The sequence below is a fragment of the Molothrus aeneus genome, chromosome 11, assembly GCF_037042795.1.
Source record: "Molothrus aeneus isolate 106 chromosome 11, BPBGC_Maene_1.0, whole genome shotgun sequence".
Classification (NCBI taxonomy): Eukaryota; Metazoa; Chordata; class Aves; order Passeriformes; family Icteridae; genus Molothrus; species Molothrus aeneus.
The window spans coordinates 14380203-14394869 of NC_089656.1; the positions used below are offsets into that span (position 1 = coordinate 14380203).

At 57.7% G+C, this 14667-nt stretch overlaps 2 protein-coding genes and 2 non-coding genes across 4 annotated transcripts; 3 read left to right on the forward strand and 1 right to left on the reverse strand.

The window, feature by feature from the left end:
- Positions 1–751: 751 nt before the first annotated feature.
- On the forward strand, positions 752–2970 carry LOC136561293 (C-signal-like). The gene is made up of 6 exons (XM_066557540.1): positions 752–898; positions 1255–1306; positions 1511–1698; positions 2000–2158; positions 2517–2639; positions 2857–2970. The coding sequence occupies exons 1-6, from the start codon at positions 752–754 to the stop codon at positions 2968–2970; spliced, it is 783 nt and encodes a 260-aa protein (XP_066413637.1).
- Positions 2971–4572: 1602 nt separating this feature from the next.
- Positions 4573–4644, forward strand: TRNAH-GUG (transfer RNA histidin (anticodon GUG)). The gene has a single exon. It is a non-coding gene; the product is annotated as a tRNA-His (tRNA).
- Positions 4645–6547: 1903 nt separating this feature from the next.
- TRNAK-UUU (transfer RNA lysine (anticodon UUU)) lies at positions 6548–6620 on the reverse strand. Its single transcript has one exon. It is a non-coding gene; the product is annotated as a tRNA-Lys (tRNA).
- A 1311-nt stretch (positions 6621–7931) lies between these two features.
- On the forward strand, positions 7932–13930 carry LCAT (lecithin-cholesterol acyltransferase). The gene is made up of 6 exons (XM_066557368.1): positions 7932–8153; positions 10550–10706; positions 11176–11291; positions 11626–11721; positions 11809–12033; positions 12789–13930. Exons 1-6 carry the CDS (start codon positions 8003–8005, stop codon positions 13409–13411), a joined length of 1368 nt encoding a protein of 455 aa, XP_066413465.1. The 5' UTR covers positions 7932–8002; the 3' UTR covers positions 13412–13930.
- The last annotated feature ends 737 nt before the right edge of the window (positions 13931–14667 follow it).

Consider the following 14667-nt stretch of genomic DNA (forward strand, 5'->3'; position numbering starts at 1 on the left):
TTCCTAGGCAGAAAATGCCTGTGAAGATGAGAAATGGGACTCAGTCCTGGGACAAAGCATCTGAACGACCCTCCTGGAAGGTTCAGTCCTTACTGCTGCTGTCCCAGTCTCTGCTTCCACCTGGGAGAACCAGGCAGGGGGTGGGTGGCTGGGCCAGCAGCTGGTGATGTGCTGGCCATGCAGGTACCCATCCTTCTGCCAGGAGACTGGATCCTCTGGGTGTGCTTCCCTGCATGGGAGCCTTGTTTCACTTGACAATCAGGGAATGGGCATTGGCTTGGAGGAGGCCAGCTCAAGGCAGAGAGCGTCTGCTCGTGGCCATGTGAGGAATGTCCTGGCCCAGGGGATCAGGGCAGGGGGATGAGATCAGCCTGTTCCCAGTGCTGTGTGGGTCTGATGCAGAAAGCCCTTCTTCTGAAGGTGTCAAGCCCATGTGAGCCCTGGAGCTTTCCACATCCCTTCCACATGCTGCTCCTTCCCTCCTCAACCACAACATCCTCTCCTGGCACTAGATTTCCCGAGAACAGCAGAATTTTGCCTGAAACCGCCAAGGGTTTTTGCCCTTTAGAAACAAGGACTGGCTCCCAGCCGGGATCAATGGCCTGGAGTTTGAAGGGCAGGTGAGGTTGCTTCTCCTGGATCCAAGGGTTGGTGTAAATCCTGAGTGGGTGGAGTATCTGTAGAAAATGTTAAAGGAACTATTAGAGAGTAGAGCAAACAGTGAGAGCTGGAGCAGAGGAGGACAAGCAGCATGGCAGGGCTCCACGTCCGCTCCGTTCTGGTGACAGGGGCCAACCGAGGCATTGGCCTGGGGTTTGTCCAGCATTTCCTGAGGATGCCAAACCCACCTCAGTGGATCTTTGCAACCTGTCGGGATCCCAAGGGACAGAGAGCACAGGTGAGGCTGGGCGGGAGGCAGGGGCTGTGCTGGGGGATGGGAGCACTCGGTGCCAGGGGGAGATTGGAACAGGGCTGGTGCTTGCAAGGGGCTGGAGCTTCAGCTGGGCACCTGTGGCACAGGGCAGCTGGGCTGAGACAACATGGGAGCAGCTGTGCATGGGATGCATGGAAGGAACAGTGCTGCTTGGTCATGGAATCCTCCCCATCCATTGGGTTCAGGGCAGCTGGAGCATAGTGTGGGTCCACGGTAGTGCAGGGATGGAGCCAGAGCAATGTGGGCTTTAGCTGGGAAAGGCTGAGCCTCTGCACAGCCCCTCCAGCCTCTCCATGCCTACACAGTGCCCTCTCTTTCAGGAGTTACAGAATTTGGCCTCCAAGCACCCCAACATCATCATCATCCCACTCGGTAGGTGCCCCGAGGTGCGGATCCTTTGCCCCAGTTCCTCTGGCGAGTGCCCAGGCTGGGCACGCCCTGGGAGCCCCGTGCTGGGAGGGAGCTGTGCCATGGGCGGGTGCCTGCAGGGCCATCGGGCACTGCCACCTCTGGGGGAACAGAGGGGACTCCAGCATGGGGACACAGGCTCTGACCTCCCCTGTGTTGGCTCTGCAGAAGTCTCTGACCCTCCCAGCATCAAGGCAGCTGCAGCCAAGGTTGGGGAGCACCTGGGGGGCTCTGGGCTGAACCTCCTCATCAACAATGCTGGAATTGCAAAGCCATGCTCCCTTGATAATGAGACACCGGAGGATATGATACAGGTTTACACCACTAACACGGTTGGACCCCTGCTGATGGGCCAGGTGAGAGTCCCCAGCACTACAGCACAGCTCCAGAAGGATGCCTTCCCATGTGCTGAAACTGAACATGACAGAGGGAGTGAAGGGCCAGTGGGAGGGGCTCCTGTCAGTGCTCTGGTGCCCTGATGGGCTCTCAGTTAATGAGAAGCTTGTGGAGCCATGGGCCTGGAGCTCAGGAGCTGGAGCCCGGCAGGGAAGAGGAGGGAGGATGCTCCCCCAGTGCTGGTGTCAATGTTGCCCACTGTGGAAGGAGCTTCTCCCCTGCCTGTCCATGTGTGCTCCTGTCCCCTCTGTCTCCTCACAGGCGTTTCTGCCCTTGCTGAAGAAGGCTGCCCAGGGGAGCCCAGGCTCAGGGCTGAGCTGCAGCAAGGCTGCCATCGTCAACATATCCAGCATTGCCGGCTCCATTGAGGAGATGTTTGTGTGGGAGTTTGGACAAGTTGTCTCGTACCGCTGCAGCAAGGTACTGCCAGATTTTGCTGGGGGTGGGCTCAGACATTTTCCCCTCTGAATTATCACACTGCCTTGCAACCTCTCCCTCAGTCTGTGCCCCTCTCTATGCTATGACTGAGGTGCTGCCAGTCCCTGGGTGCCCATCACAGCTCAGTTATGTGCCTGGCCCTAGGTCCTACCTCTGAGAGACATGATGCAGTGGGACTTCATCTGGGCTGGGCATCCACACAGGGATAGTGAGGGAGCATCTTGTATCCCAGGAAGTGGCCCCCTCTGCCCAATCCCTGCCCCAGCTGTGGGGTCTGCACATGTCCCCTTTGCAGCCCCCCTTCCCCTCCCAGCACCGTCCCTGCATTGTCTCCCCTCAGGCTGCTCTGAACATGCTGAGCAAGTGCCAGTCCCTGGCATACAAGGAGCACGGCATCCTCTGCATCACTTTCCACCCTGGCTGGGTGCAGACCGACATGGGGGGTGGAGGAGGATCATACAAGGTAAGAGATCTCCTGTCCATGGTCTGGGAGAGCCTCATCATTTAGGAATGCAGAATTTGCTGGGGTCTCATGCTGGGCTGTGTGAGAGCTCCTGGGCAGGTACCCTGGAGCCACAGGAGGGAGGGAGGTGAGGACTGGGAATGCTTCTTGCCCAGAGCAATGATGTGTGTCAGGGCAGACCCCTGAACACAGAGCTGTTTCTCTCTCTGCCCCACAGCCTCCCCTGACAGTGGATGACAGCGTGCAAGGGATGCTGAAGGTGCTGTCCTCCATCTCTGAGAAGGAGACTGGGGCCTTCCTGGACTGGGAAGGGAAGGTCGTGCCCTGGTGAGATGCTGATTCAGGGTTCCAACTGTGAGGACATTTGCTGCCTGCACCATGTTGTACCTGTCCCTTAGTAAATGAGTTTCCACAAACAATTAGCACTGTGTGTGAGCCTCCTTTCCTTGATCTTCTATTAACCATCACTGAGAATCCTCACTGGTGCTTTGAAAGCTCCTCTCAGTTATTTCCGTGTATCACTGAGTTGGGTTGGTCTGAGCATTTGTTCTTGTCTAACTGGGGGCCTGGACACCATCCTGATAGGAATTTGTCCCTGGGCTCGTCCCAGAGGTCTCCCTCAGAGTGGCAGCACCACCTTACAATGACTCAGGCACTCCTCCCAGTGATTCATTTCTCATTTTCCTGTTCAAAGTCCAAGAAGAGCACTGCTCATTATCAGCTCCTTTACCACATAGGTCAGGAAGACAAAACCTGATGTGATCTTCCTTGCCTTGCTTATGCCCTGCTGTGTTCCTCCAGCAGGGATCAAGGTACTTAAAAACACTCATGAAGACCAGGGCCTCAAATGGGAAATCTCAAGTGCAGTCTTGAGCCCTCTCAGGGATGGAAACCTATTCTGTGTTCCTGTTAAATCCTGCCTGTACCTCTCTTCTTGGCAGTTCTGCTCCCTGCTGCGAGCTGGTGTGTGGAGGCAGGATAGGCTCCTGGTGTTGTGTACATTTCCATGGGGCACACGTGGCACTGGAGGCTCCAGTGATGAGCAGAGGTGCCCACAGGTTCTCTGGGGCTCACCACGGGGCTGATAGAGTGGGGTAGGGGAACAGATGGGCACGTGGGGCCTTGGGGTCCATGGGGACTCCGGGGATCCCCCACTGTGTGTCCTGTGGTGCATGGAGGGGTGGGGAGGAGCAGGGGCATGGTTCCCACAGGCTGTGGGCTGCCTTGGGTGTGGAGCAGGGAGCTCTCACCCCCACAGAATCCTTTCTTCACCACCAGCACTGAGCCCAAGCTGAACCAGGGCCAGGAACAGGAAATGCAGCTCTGGAGTGACCAAAGTGCAATTCTGTAGGCATGAAACTGGGGAGCAAACGTGGAGAAGGATCATGATCAGGCAGGAGGTGGCAGTGGGACCCTGGGGATGATGGATGATGGGGATCAGGGACACTCTGGGTTACCCAGACCTCCCTGACTGTATCCTTCCCACAGCACCACTCAGCTCCCCATGGAGATCATTGCGCCATTTGTTGTATTTTTAACTGAGTTCCCTCAAATTTGTCGTATCGCACAGGATGCTAAAATTAATTCATTAATTCCTCACCTCTTGTACCACTTACATTTAGCTAAAATTATTATAACCCTGAATTTGGCTGTATTATAGGATGATGACCCCACTGCCTGAGGTCCCTTGCAGCAGTCTCATGTCCTGGGTGCCACCCCAGCACTGCTCGTGTTCTGCACAACTCAGGGCCCCGTTCCACACTGCCAAGGCTCTGAGCAGCAGCATCCAAATCCACCCGCACCCTCCTCAATCAAACAGGATTTGCTGGCCAGGCGGTGCTGGGTGTCGGTGCCAGGGGAGGGGACAGTGCGGGGACAGTTCTCACCATGCTGCCAGGATGTGACAGACCCGGCAGGTGGCAGGGTCCCCTGTGCTGTGATCGTATAGTGGTCAGTACTCTGCGTTGTGGCCGCAGCAACCTCGGTTCGAATCCGAGTCACAGCAGCTTTTGTCCCCAGCCGGGAGGGAGGGAGCTCTGAGGGGTTTGAAAAGATGTCAAGCCCTGGGAGGGGACCACAAGTTTGGGTGGTCCGAGAGTGACCAGATTGACACCGACAATGATTTCCCCACCTCCAGTCGCTGTGCAGGGTCTCTCCAGCGAGGCTGCAGTGGCACTTCTGGGAAAGCACTCCAGCTTCTTCGTTTTCCAGGCAAACTTGAGAATTTAGGGGAATTTGCCCAACGTTCCACTTCCTCAGAGTTTTGCAGAAAGAGGACCAGAAGATGCTGTGGGGGCCCTGCAGAGTGAGGAGGTGGGAGGCAGCAGCTTGCTCAGCTCCTGGCCCCCTGGGCATGAAGGACCTGCCACGGCAGAAGGCAGATAACCAGATTCAAGTCCTGCTGCTGGCACTCCCCGCTCCAGGGGAGCAGGATTTTGGTTGAAGGATCTCCAGGGATGCTTTCACAGCAGAGGCAAAACCCACCCAGAGCTGAGGGGTGACCGTGACAAACCCTGTGAGGGTTTGGGAACTCGAGGTCTCACGGGCACCAAGAAGCAGATGGAGATCTCTGGGCGCACCAGGAGATGCCTCAGCCTGGGGAAGCCTCTCCAACTGTTGCCTTTACCCCTTGGAGCCTTGATGGAGTCACACCGTTTGCTTGGACTTGGTGCCCTCTCCTGACAGCCGCGCAGAACTCGCTCTGGTCGGCAGCTTTCAGAGGAGTGACACGAGGTGTGGCCCAGGCTGGTGGCGGGGAAGGCACCACCCCAGCAGTGGGGCTCAGCTCACTCTGGGGGCACCTGAGAGCAGCGGGAGGCTGCAGCACTCAGGCAGAGGGGCTCAGGAGTCTGCAGGGCTGGTGCTTGGGAAAAAGGGAGGGTGGATTTTTTTTCTAGCACAAAATAGATTTATTTTCTTTTGTATCTTATCCAGAGCAAGAAATTGAAAAAAAATCATTGCACATTTCCTTTTAGGATTTACAGTTTATAGGGCACTTACTTGCACAGCTTCATACTCCTCCAACATTCATTTACTGAAAACACATATCTCTTTACTTAGGGAAAGCTCAAAAAGCATTTTTTCTGTTCTAAAGATAAAACAGGAGGAAGAGAAGGCAAACATCTGGAGAAGCTGCCCATTAGCAGCAGCAGTGCCTGCCCCACTTTTACCCAGCTGAGCAGCAGAAACACAAGGAAATACGTAACTTCTCATTCCTCTTTATTTTAAACTTACCTGAAAAAATAATTTACTGTGCTTGAACAACTGATGTATGTTCAGGCTGAAAAACATAAAAAAAATTTTACATAGGACAGGGGATATTTTTCATCCAAAACTGTTTGATATTCTGTTAAAAGAATTTCTATTTTGCAAAAATATCCTGAAGTGTCCCCACACCTATAGGGCAGTTCAGGTCCTGGCTGAGGCAGTGTGGTGGCCCCACAGGTCACTGCAGCCTCTGCTCTCACATGAGCTGCATTCCCTTAAAGTGATGCAGGGCTCTGCTAGAAACCTCCACTTATCACCCTCCAGTGAAAAGGTTCTCCTGACCCTTTCAGGGTTCAGCTGGAGCCTCCTGTATTCCAGTGTGTGCCCATGGCCTCTGGCACTGAGCACCACTGAACAGAGCCTGGCTGCCCTCCCAGGAGAGATGCTCCAGTCCCTTCAGTATCTTCACGGAGGTTGTCACGCAGAAAAAAACAGTTGCCAGCAGGAACCCAGACTTTTAGAGCTCTGCCTCAAGTCACTTGGGGCAGCCGAGCACCCTTCACTAAAGGACGGGAGATGCGGAAACAACAATCCCCAACTTCACCACCCCTGCCTCAGTTGCCCCGGGCGGGACGGGACCGTCCGGTCCTGGCAGAAGGAGGCGCCGCTCCTGCCCCAGGGCTCCTAAAGGATAAAACCACCGCCTGAACAGGGGCTTGAACCCTGGACCCTCAGATTAAAAGTCTGATGCTCTCCCAACTGAGCTATCCAGGCTCACACTTGGCGTCCCGGGTGGTCTGTGGCAGCTGTGGCAAGACCCCACTTTCCTCAGTATTGCAGGGACAATGTGGGCACCCACTCTGGTATTCCCCACTCCCACGCCGCCCCAACGAGGCTGCCAGCGCAGGCCCGATGAACGCCCGGCTTCTGGCAATCTCCCTGGGCGCTCAGCAGGCACAGGACGCGCTCTGCGAAGGCGCCGCTGCCGCAGGGATGCGCAGCACGACACGAGCGGATGCTGCGGCAGCGGCTCTGCAGCCTCCGCCGCTCCCGGAGGGAGCCAGGAGGGCCCCGCCGCGGCCACGAGCACCAGCGCTGGCCGGGGCCGAGCAGGGCTCCGGCCTCTGCTCTGCTCTGGCTGCAGCAGCCTCGGCTCCAACCCCAGTCCTGGCTGCGCTTCCGCAGGAGCCGCCTTCAGTCACAAGGGAGGGGAGGCTGCGCCCTTGGGTCACCGAGACACAGAGCCCGTGCGGGCACCTACAGCTGCCACCCCACATATTCTACTGCCCTTCCTCCCCATCCTTCAGGAGGGGACCCTCTGCCCCACGGGGACCCCACCCTGTCTGCCGTCCCACCCACCAGTGCCCATCAGCGCCCCTGTCCCACCTCACACTTCCCGGGAGGAAGAAGACATCTTCCCCTCAGCAGGAGAATATGATCTTGCCCCATTCCTTGAGGTGTTCAAGGCCACGTTGGATGGGACTTGGAGCATCCTGGTCTAGTGCAAGGTGTCCCTGCCCATGGCAGGGGTTTGAAATGAGATGAACTTTAAGGTACCCAGTGCAGGCTGAAGCTGCAGGGGCTTCCCCCAGCTGGGACTGTCACAGAGGGAGCCTTCCAGTGGATACAGGGCAGGGGCAGTGCCCAGGATGGCCCTGGGGAACGTGGCACTGCCATGTGGCACAAGGAGCTGCCCAGATTTGTCTTTTCCCATCCCAACCCCTCCATCTTCTCCCAGATACCTGGGGCCGCCACGCTGGCAGCACCAGCATCCCCTGCCAGGGCAGGAGGAGTGCAGAGGGACAGGGAGTGAGCAGCCCTAGGCAGCCCTGGGGCATTACACAGGGGCAAGAACGTGGCAGCCACGTCCCCAGAACATGGCAAAGGGACCCCGAGGCATCGGGAAGCTGCTGAACCTGCAGCACTACTGAGCAGGGCTCTCAGAGCCCTAGGAACCCCCTGGCGCTGCTGGGCTGGTTTTGACAGTCCGTGGCTCGTCCAGAAGGCCAGTCCTTCGTCCCTCCCCGTCCCTCCTCCTCCTCATGGCCAGCCCCTCGCAGCTCTCCCCTCCCCTGCAGCCCGGGTGCCTCTTGGCTGGACCCGCGTTACGATCATAGACGGCTCTTTGGCCCGGAGCCGTGCGGAGGATCCCGGCCATGGGGAGCGGCGGCGCCGGGGCTGAGCTGCTGCTGCTGCTCTCGCTGCTCCTGCAGCCCACGGCGCAGTTCTGGCTCTTCAATGTCCTCTTCCCACCCACCACCACCCCAGAAGCTCCCCCGACCAACAGCACACCGCCCGTGGTACTCGGTAAGGCGGCGCCGGCGCGGGCACCTGCGGGCTCTGGGCTGCCTCGGGCTACCCTGCGGCCCCGCAAGCGGACAGTGAGGCTGGGGTCCTGTGCCACTGCTGGCTCAGTGGGGTTGGGCTGTGATGGGTCTTGCCTGTCTGGATTGGAGCCACCAAGCCAGGGTGTCACACAGCTCCTCTGTCCCCTCCCATTCACCGAGCTGGCCATGCCCAGGTGGAGCCTTTTGGAGCTGAGGGGATAGACCGGGCACCCCAGAAAGCAAATGGGTCTCTGATATCTCACACCTGGCCCACAGAGTGTTTTAGGGCTTGTTTGTGTCTGGGGAACTCTGCTGGCAGAGGGACAGGGGCCGCAGCACAGCCTCTGGTGCCACTTCCCAAACAGGCTGCCACTGGTGCCCGGGGTGGATCCACCACCTCTCCCTTTCCTGAAGCCCACCCCATCCTGTGTCTGCTCCCACTCCCTGGAGATGGCAAAGTCATCCTCTGCTGCTGCAAAGAGGATCCATCTCACATCCCACCCAATGCCAACTCTGACTGGGGGCAAGCCAGCAGGAACAGGGGCACAGGGAGATTAAAGGAGACGTGGGGGCATCATCTCAGGGAGGTGGAAGCAGCCACCACCAGCTGGTGCCTCTGTGCTGCATGGTTCTGCCTTCCTCTGCCACCACCAGGGACTTGAGCTCAGGTTTTGCCATGAAAACTGCTGAGCAGAGTTGGGGCTTTCCTCCTTTTTCTTGAATCATGATGAGTTTCCCTTGAAAAAAGAGAAGAGAAAAAGCAGAAGATCCCTCCCCGCTGCCATGCCAAGGGCTGACCCTGTGAATTCCCTTCCCAGGGGCATCAGGGGGCGCAGGCCTCCATGTGCTGGGGTGGTCAGAAGACCCAGCTCACTGTCACTAGGTGCCTCTTTTCAGGATTACCTGTGACAGTCAGAGCATCTCCTTTTGTCCCCAGTGCCAGCCCCAGGCCGTGTCCCATGCCCAGATGCCCCTTGTGCCACCTGGCTGCCCCTCGTTCCACTCGGCATCCACAGCCAACCCATCCCCCTGGGCCGGGTGTCCCAGAAACCCCCAGTGCCCTTGGGACCACTGATAACCCCTCTGCCCTCACAGAACTCCCTTAATAATTACCTAATGTCCTCTGGGAGGGGAGGCAGAGCTCAGAGCTGTGTGCCAGGGGCAGGGGGGTCCTGGCTGTGCACCTTCAGGAGCTGTCAGAGCAGCTCATGGTCCTGCTCCTCTTGCTGACCATCCCTTCTGCCCACTCCCTACCAGGGCTCCCCTACGCCTGTCTGATCCCCACCCAGGTGCTTTGAAGACAGGATTAGACCCTCTCTGCACCCCTGGGGATGTGCCCCAGGCATGGAGGAGCTGTGAGGCAGGTTGAGGAAGGAAACTGCTACATCTCCTTCCCCTCTTGCATGGCACGAGGCACTGAAGGTCCACACCAGCCCCAGCCGTGTATTGCAGGCAAGTCCTTGGACCTGCTGGGGCCTTGGGATTTGTCACCTGGTGCTCCCATTCCACCAGGTTCACTGTCCCCTGCAGTCATTCACCTCTTGTCCTCACCCTCACAGTCAGTGCTGGCACCAGGAGCTGGCTCTTGGCTCCTGCACACAGCAGGGAAAGCTCTCCATGGTGTCTGGTCCCAGCACAGGCACAGCTCTCAGGACAGCAGCAGGACGGGTGTCCCACCCCTGCTGGGAGCCACACTGACACTCCCACAGGCAGATAAACACCCTGGTGACTGTCACCTTCCACTGAGGGTGGCCAGGGCACAAAAATGAACTTGCTTAAAGCTGTGCTGTGTTTCCTGCACACCATTCCCACTGAATTTCCACAGAGTTCAGTTACACTCAGCACTGAACCCCTTCAGAGCTGCCTTGTTCAGCCTGTATGGAGAGTTTAAAGTTCAGGAAACTCTCCCTGGGAGCTCTGCACCCCTGAACTGACCACTTCCCCCAGACAAGGTGTCAGGACTGCATTAGGAATGGGCAGCATGAATTTCTTCCCCCAGGCTGCAGCAAGGAGAGGAAGGTGGGAGCCCATCCAGGGAGGAGGGGGAGCAATCCAGGATGCTTTGTGCTGCTGGGGACTCTGAGCCAAGGGTGACAGCTCTGGGGGTCACCCCATGGAAACACAGCTCTAGGGGCTCCCAAGGATGCACTTTAGCACTGTTTTCATGCTCACTCAGCATCCCAGCTCCAAGCACCCTCTCTCCTGTGCAGAGCAGGTTGTTCTCCAGGGATGCTGCTCCAGCAGGTGCCCAGCCATCCCCAGGCAACCCCAGGGGAGCACTGCCCAGGGGTGGGGTAAGCACCAGGTAGGGCAGCCCCCAGGGTCAGTGGGATGGGGTTTGTAACTGGCTCTGCTCTCTCTCTGTGGTGCCTCCAGTGCCTGGGTGTCTTGGGAACCAGCTGGAAGCAAAGCTGGACAAGCCAGATGTGGTGAACTGGATGTGCTACCGTAAAACAGAGGATTATTTCACCATCTGGCTCAACCTCAACACCTTCCTGCCAGTGGGAGTTGACTGCTGGATCGATAACACCAGGTACCATCCAGCTCTAGCATGGGAGCTCCCTGGGGAAATGACCTACCAAGGATCTCCCTCCCCTCTCCTCCCCCTGGCCATGATTGGGCACACACGGAAAAATGGGAGGACTGTGGGATAGTTTGGGAACACAAGTGACTGGCTCCTGCTCTGAGTGTCTGTCCCTTTCCCAAGTCCCTGCCATGTGCTCAAGCCCAGCCAGACCACCCTGAGCACCCACTGGAGATGCTGCCAGCCTGCCTGGGGCTGCAGGGTCAGGGGGCTGTGGCAGCTGGTTCCATCAGAGCCTCCTGTCCCAGGATGCCAGGAGAGCAGAAGGGACTCTGGCTGGGCTCCAGTGCACCTCACAACCACACAAGGCTTGGAAACAGCCAGGTCCAAGCCCTACCCAGTGATCTCCACCCCAGCCCTGTGTTCTCCATGGGGACATGGCTCTTCTGCTACCTCCTGTCCTGTCCTGTCCCCACAGGGTGGTGTACAACCGAACCTCTCGGAAAATGTCCAATGCCCCAGGGGTGCACATCCGTGTTCCTGGCTTTGGCAAGACCTATTCTGTGGAATACCTGGATCAGAGCAAGCTGGCAGGTGAGAGGAGGAGAGACCAGGGGGTCTGGGGATCCCACCTGCTCCCTGCAAATGGGGAGGTGTCCCTGTATCTCCAGCAGGGACTGGTTCTGCAGAGAGCCCAGGGCACTGGCACTGAGGGACATTAGTCTGGGGGACACACTCCAGCTGGGTGCTGGCAGGGAGCACCCCATCCTTGACCCCAGGACTCAGTGGGATGCACGGAGTCACTACATCTGGCTGGAACCACTGGGCTACAGGGCTTACCAGGGAACATTTTGACCATGACCAGGACCAGAATGGAAAAAGCTTGACAAGAGAAGACCTAATTCCCACTTGTTCCCTCTGCCCACAGGCTACCTGCACACCATGGTGCAGAACCTGGTCAACAACGGCTACGTGAGGGACAAGACAGTTCGGGCAGCCCCCTACGACTGGAGGGTTGGACCCCGTAAGTCTGGGGGTTGTGGCCAGGCCCCCCATGCTCAGAGGGAAGCAGGATGACCCTCATGCCATCATGCTCCCCTCTTGTCCACAGAGGAGCAGCCCGAGTACTTCCAGAACCTGAAGGCGCTGATCGAGGACATGCACGACGAGTACCAGCGACCTGTGTTCCTCATCGCACACAGCATGGGCAACCTGCATGTCCTCTACTTCCTGCTGCAGCAGACACAAGCCTGGAAGGATCAGTACATTGGGGGCTTCATTTCCCTGGGTGCCCCCTGGGGAGGCTCTGTCAAGCCCCTGCGTATCCTGGCATCTGGTGGGTGACTCCTTGTGTGCAGCCACCTCTTTGTTTTCTTTCCCTCCTGCAGAAATGGAAGGGTGGTGGTGGGCAGGGAAGGAGCAGAGTGGTGAAGGAGGTGGGGAACCCAGTTCCTGTTTAGCCTCTTTGCAGCCCAGAAAGCCACAATCACTTGCCTAATGCTGACAGCCCAGGATATCTCCAAGTCACAAGTCCAAAACTGCATGAGATTAAAAATCATGTGCTTGAAGGTTTTAACATCTGGCCCCTTGCATCACCCTTAAGTCACCTGCTAATATTTTTCTCTGTTGCCACAACAGCCAGAGATATTTTTAAGGTCGTCTGCAGTCATTCCATGGTCTTAGGACTCCAGACACACCAAAAAATACCAAGGTTTGAAGGAAACATGCAAATTGGCCTCTTACTACTGCTTGCTCCTGTCCCTGCAGGTGTGGTGGTGCCAGGGTTGCAGGGAATGTTCAGGGCTGGGTTGGTCTGTGCCATCACACATCCAGGTTTGTCTCCACTCAGGCCCTCTGAGCAGCTAGAGATGTGGAGAGAAGAGTTTGGAAGGCTGTTCGTGATATCTGCAGGCAGGGGGGTAAGGAGAGGATGTAAGGTTATGGGCAGGGGAAGAGCTGAGCTGCAGAAGGCCAGGGGACAGTGGTGAGTCACTGTGGGGAGCGCTGATCCCAGCCCAGCTCCCAAAGGCTCCAAAGTCTGTGTGGGGACATTGTGGTGCCATTTGTGATGAGCCCTTGCGTGTCCCGCAGGTGACGAGCAGGGCATCCCGCTCATGTCCAACATCAAGCTCCGTGAGGAGCAGCGCATGACCACCACCAGCCCCTGGATGTTCCCCACCACCCTGGCCTGGCCCGAGAGCCACGTCTTCATCTCCACTCCCTCCTACAACTACACCTACCGCGACTACCGGCGCTTCTTCACCGACGTCAACCTGGAGGATGGCTGGTACATGTGGGAGGACATGAAGGACTTGTTGAAGGATTTGCCCCCTCCTGGGGTGGACACGTACTGCCTCTATGGCACAGGCTACCCCACGGCAGAGACTTACGTTTATGATGAGCGTTTCCCCTATGAGGACCCCGTGGATATAATTTATGGTGACGGGGATGACAGTGTCAGCACACGCAGCTTGGAGCTGTGCAAGCGGTGGCGGGACCAGCAGAAGCAGAAGGTGTTCGTCCAGGAGCTGCGAGGTGCCCACCACTTCAACATGATCTTCAGCAACCTGACCCTCAGTTACATCAACGAAATCCTGCTGGGGAGCAAAGAGGAGCAGGGGGAGCCAGGGCAGGCGAGGTCCAGCCCAGAGGCTGGGAAGTTGGGGAAGACCCTCCGTGAACACAAGGCGCGTAAGGAGCCTAAAAAGAACTGAAAGGAGGGAGGGCCAGCTTCCCTCCATGATGGTCGGCACCACAAACTGCCGTGCAGGGGAGCAAAGGACTTGGAGCTGAGTTTGGAAGGAAAGTGAGCAAGACCAACAGCTCAGGTGGATGGGCTGGCACCCAATTCCACACTGATTGGTTCTTCTTTCAGGAATGGTGATTAATTTTACTTCAGAGGCTTGTCACTTCCCACCAGCGGGTGGATAATTAACCATGCTGCCAGCTCATTAACATCACACTTGTGAATTCCAGTGTACACACAAGCCCTTGTTGCTAGCAAGCCATTTTTAGGCACTTTAGAGGCTGTGGACCTGTGGTGCTGTAGCTTCTGCTCACTTGGGACAGAGCAACTCACTTAAGAAGAGCAGGCTCTGACTTACCAGGTGGTCACAGAGGTAGCATGGGGGTAGCACAGTAGGTGTGGCTTACAGAGCAGCGAGCTAGGCTCCTTGGGCAAGACCAACTCGAAATCAGCAGATTTACAAAATAATAAACACACTTTGCTTCTATATGCTGAGCCTGCCTTGTCCTTCAGAGCCGGACAGTGAAGCCACCCATAACCACAAAGTGGGGTGCTTGCTGCTTGCAGGCACTCCGGGAGACAGGGCTTTGGGAATAACTGCAAGGCCAATGATGCAGCTGGGGTTGGTGATATGACCAGGGCTGGCAATATCATGTGGGTGACAATGTGGTTGGGGTTGGTGACATAAACAGGGTTGGTGGTGCTACTGGAGCATGATGCAACTGGTGCTGGCAGAGCAACTGGGATGGAAATGTAACTGGCCTTGGAAATGCAACTGGGACCGGCGATGCAGCTGGGGTTGGTGACACAACTTGGGGTGGCAATGCAGCCAAGGCTGGAGATGCAAACAGGGTGGGGATGCAGCTGGAGACTGGGGATGCAGCCGGGGTGGCAATACAAATGTGGTGACACAGCTGGGGTTGACCACGCAACCGAGGCAGCAATGCAGCCGGGACAAGCAGCAATGCAACCGGGACGGGCTGTGCCTCCGGGCCTGGTGATACCGCCGGGGCCGGGCTGGGGCTGGGGCTGGGGCTGGGGCCGCTCCCGGGGCTGGCGGTGTCGCCGCGCCCGCCCCGATCCCGCGGCGCGGAGCGCAGCGCTCGGGGCGGGGCTCTCCCTCTGCGCTGCTCTCCCATTGGCTGCGGCGCGGCGGGCGCGGCGCCGATTGGCGGGCGGCGGCGCGTGCTGGGGGCGGAGCCGGTGCAGCCCCGGTGCCGGCCC

Excerpts from the sequence above, each read along its gene's own strand:
- LOC136561293 (XM_066557540.1), top strand. The coding sequence starts at position 752 with ATGGCAGGGCTCCACGTCCGCTCCGTTCTGGTGACAGGGGCCAACCGA. Across the intron at positions 1,307-1,510 it reads CATCATCATCATCCCACTCG|AAGTCTCTGACCCTCCCAGC; the intron begins GTAGGTGCCCCG and ends TTGGCTCTGCAG. Across the intron at positions 1,699-1,999 it reads GACCCCTGCTGATGGGCCAG|GCGTTTCTGCCCTTGCTGAA; the intron begins GTGAGAGTCCCC and ends GTCTCCTCACAG.
- LCAT (XM_066557368.1), top strand. The coding sequence starts at position 8,003 with ATGGGGAGCGGCGGCGCCGGGGCTGAGCTGCTGCTGCTGCTCTCGCTG. Across the intron at positions 8,154-10,549 it reads CACACCGCCCGTGGTACTCG|TGCCTGGGTGTCTTGGGAAC; the intron begins GTAAGGCGGCGC and ends TGGTGCCTCCAG. Across the intron at positions 12,034-12,788 it reads CCTGCGTATCCTGGCATCTG|GTGACGAGCAGGGCATCCCG; the intron begins GTGGGTGACTCC and ends CGTGTCCCGCAG.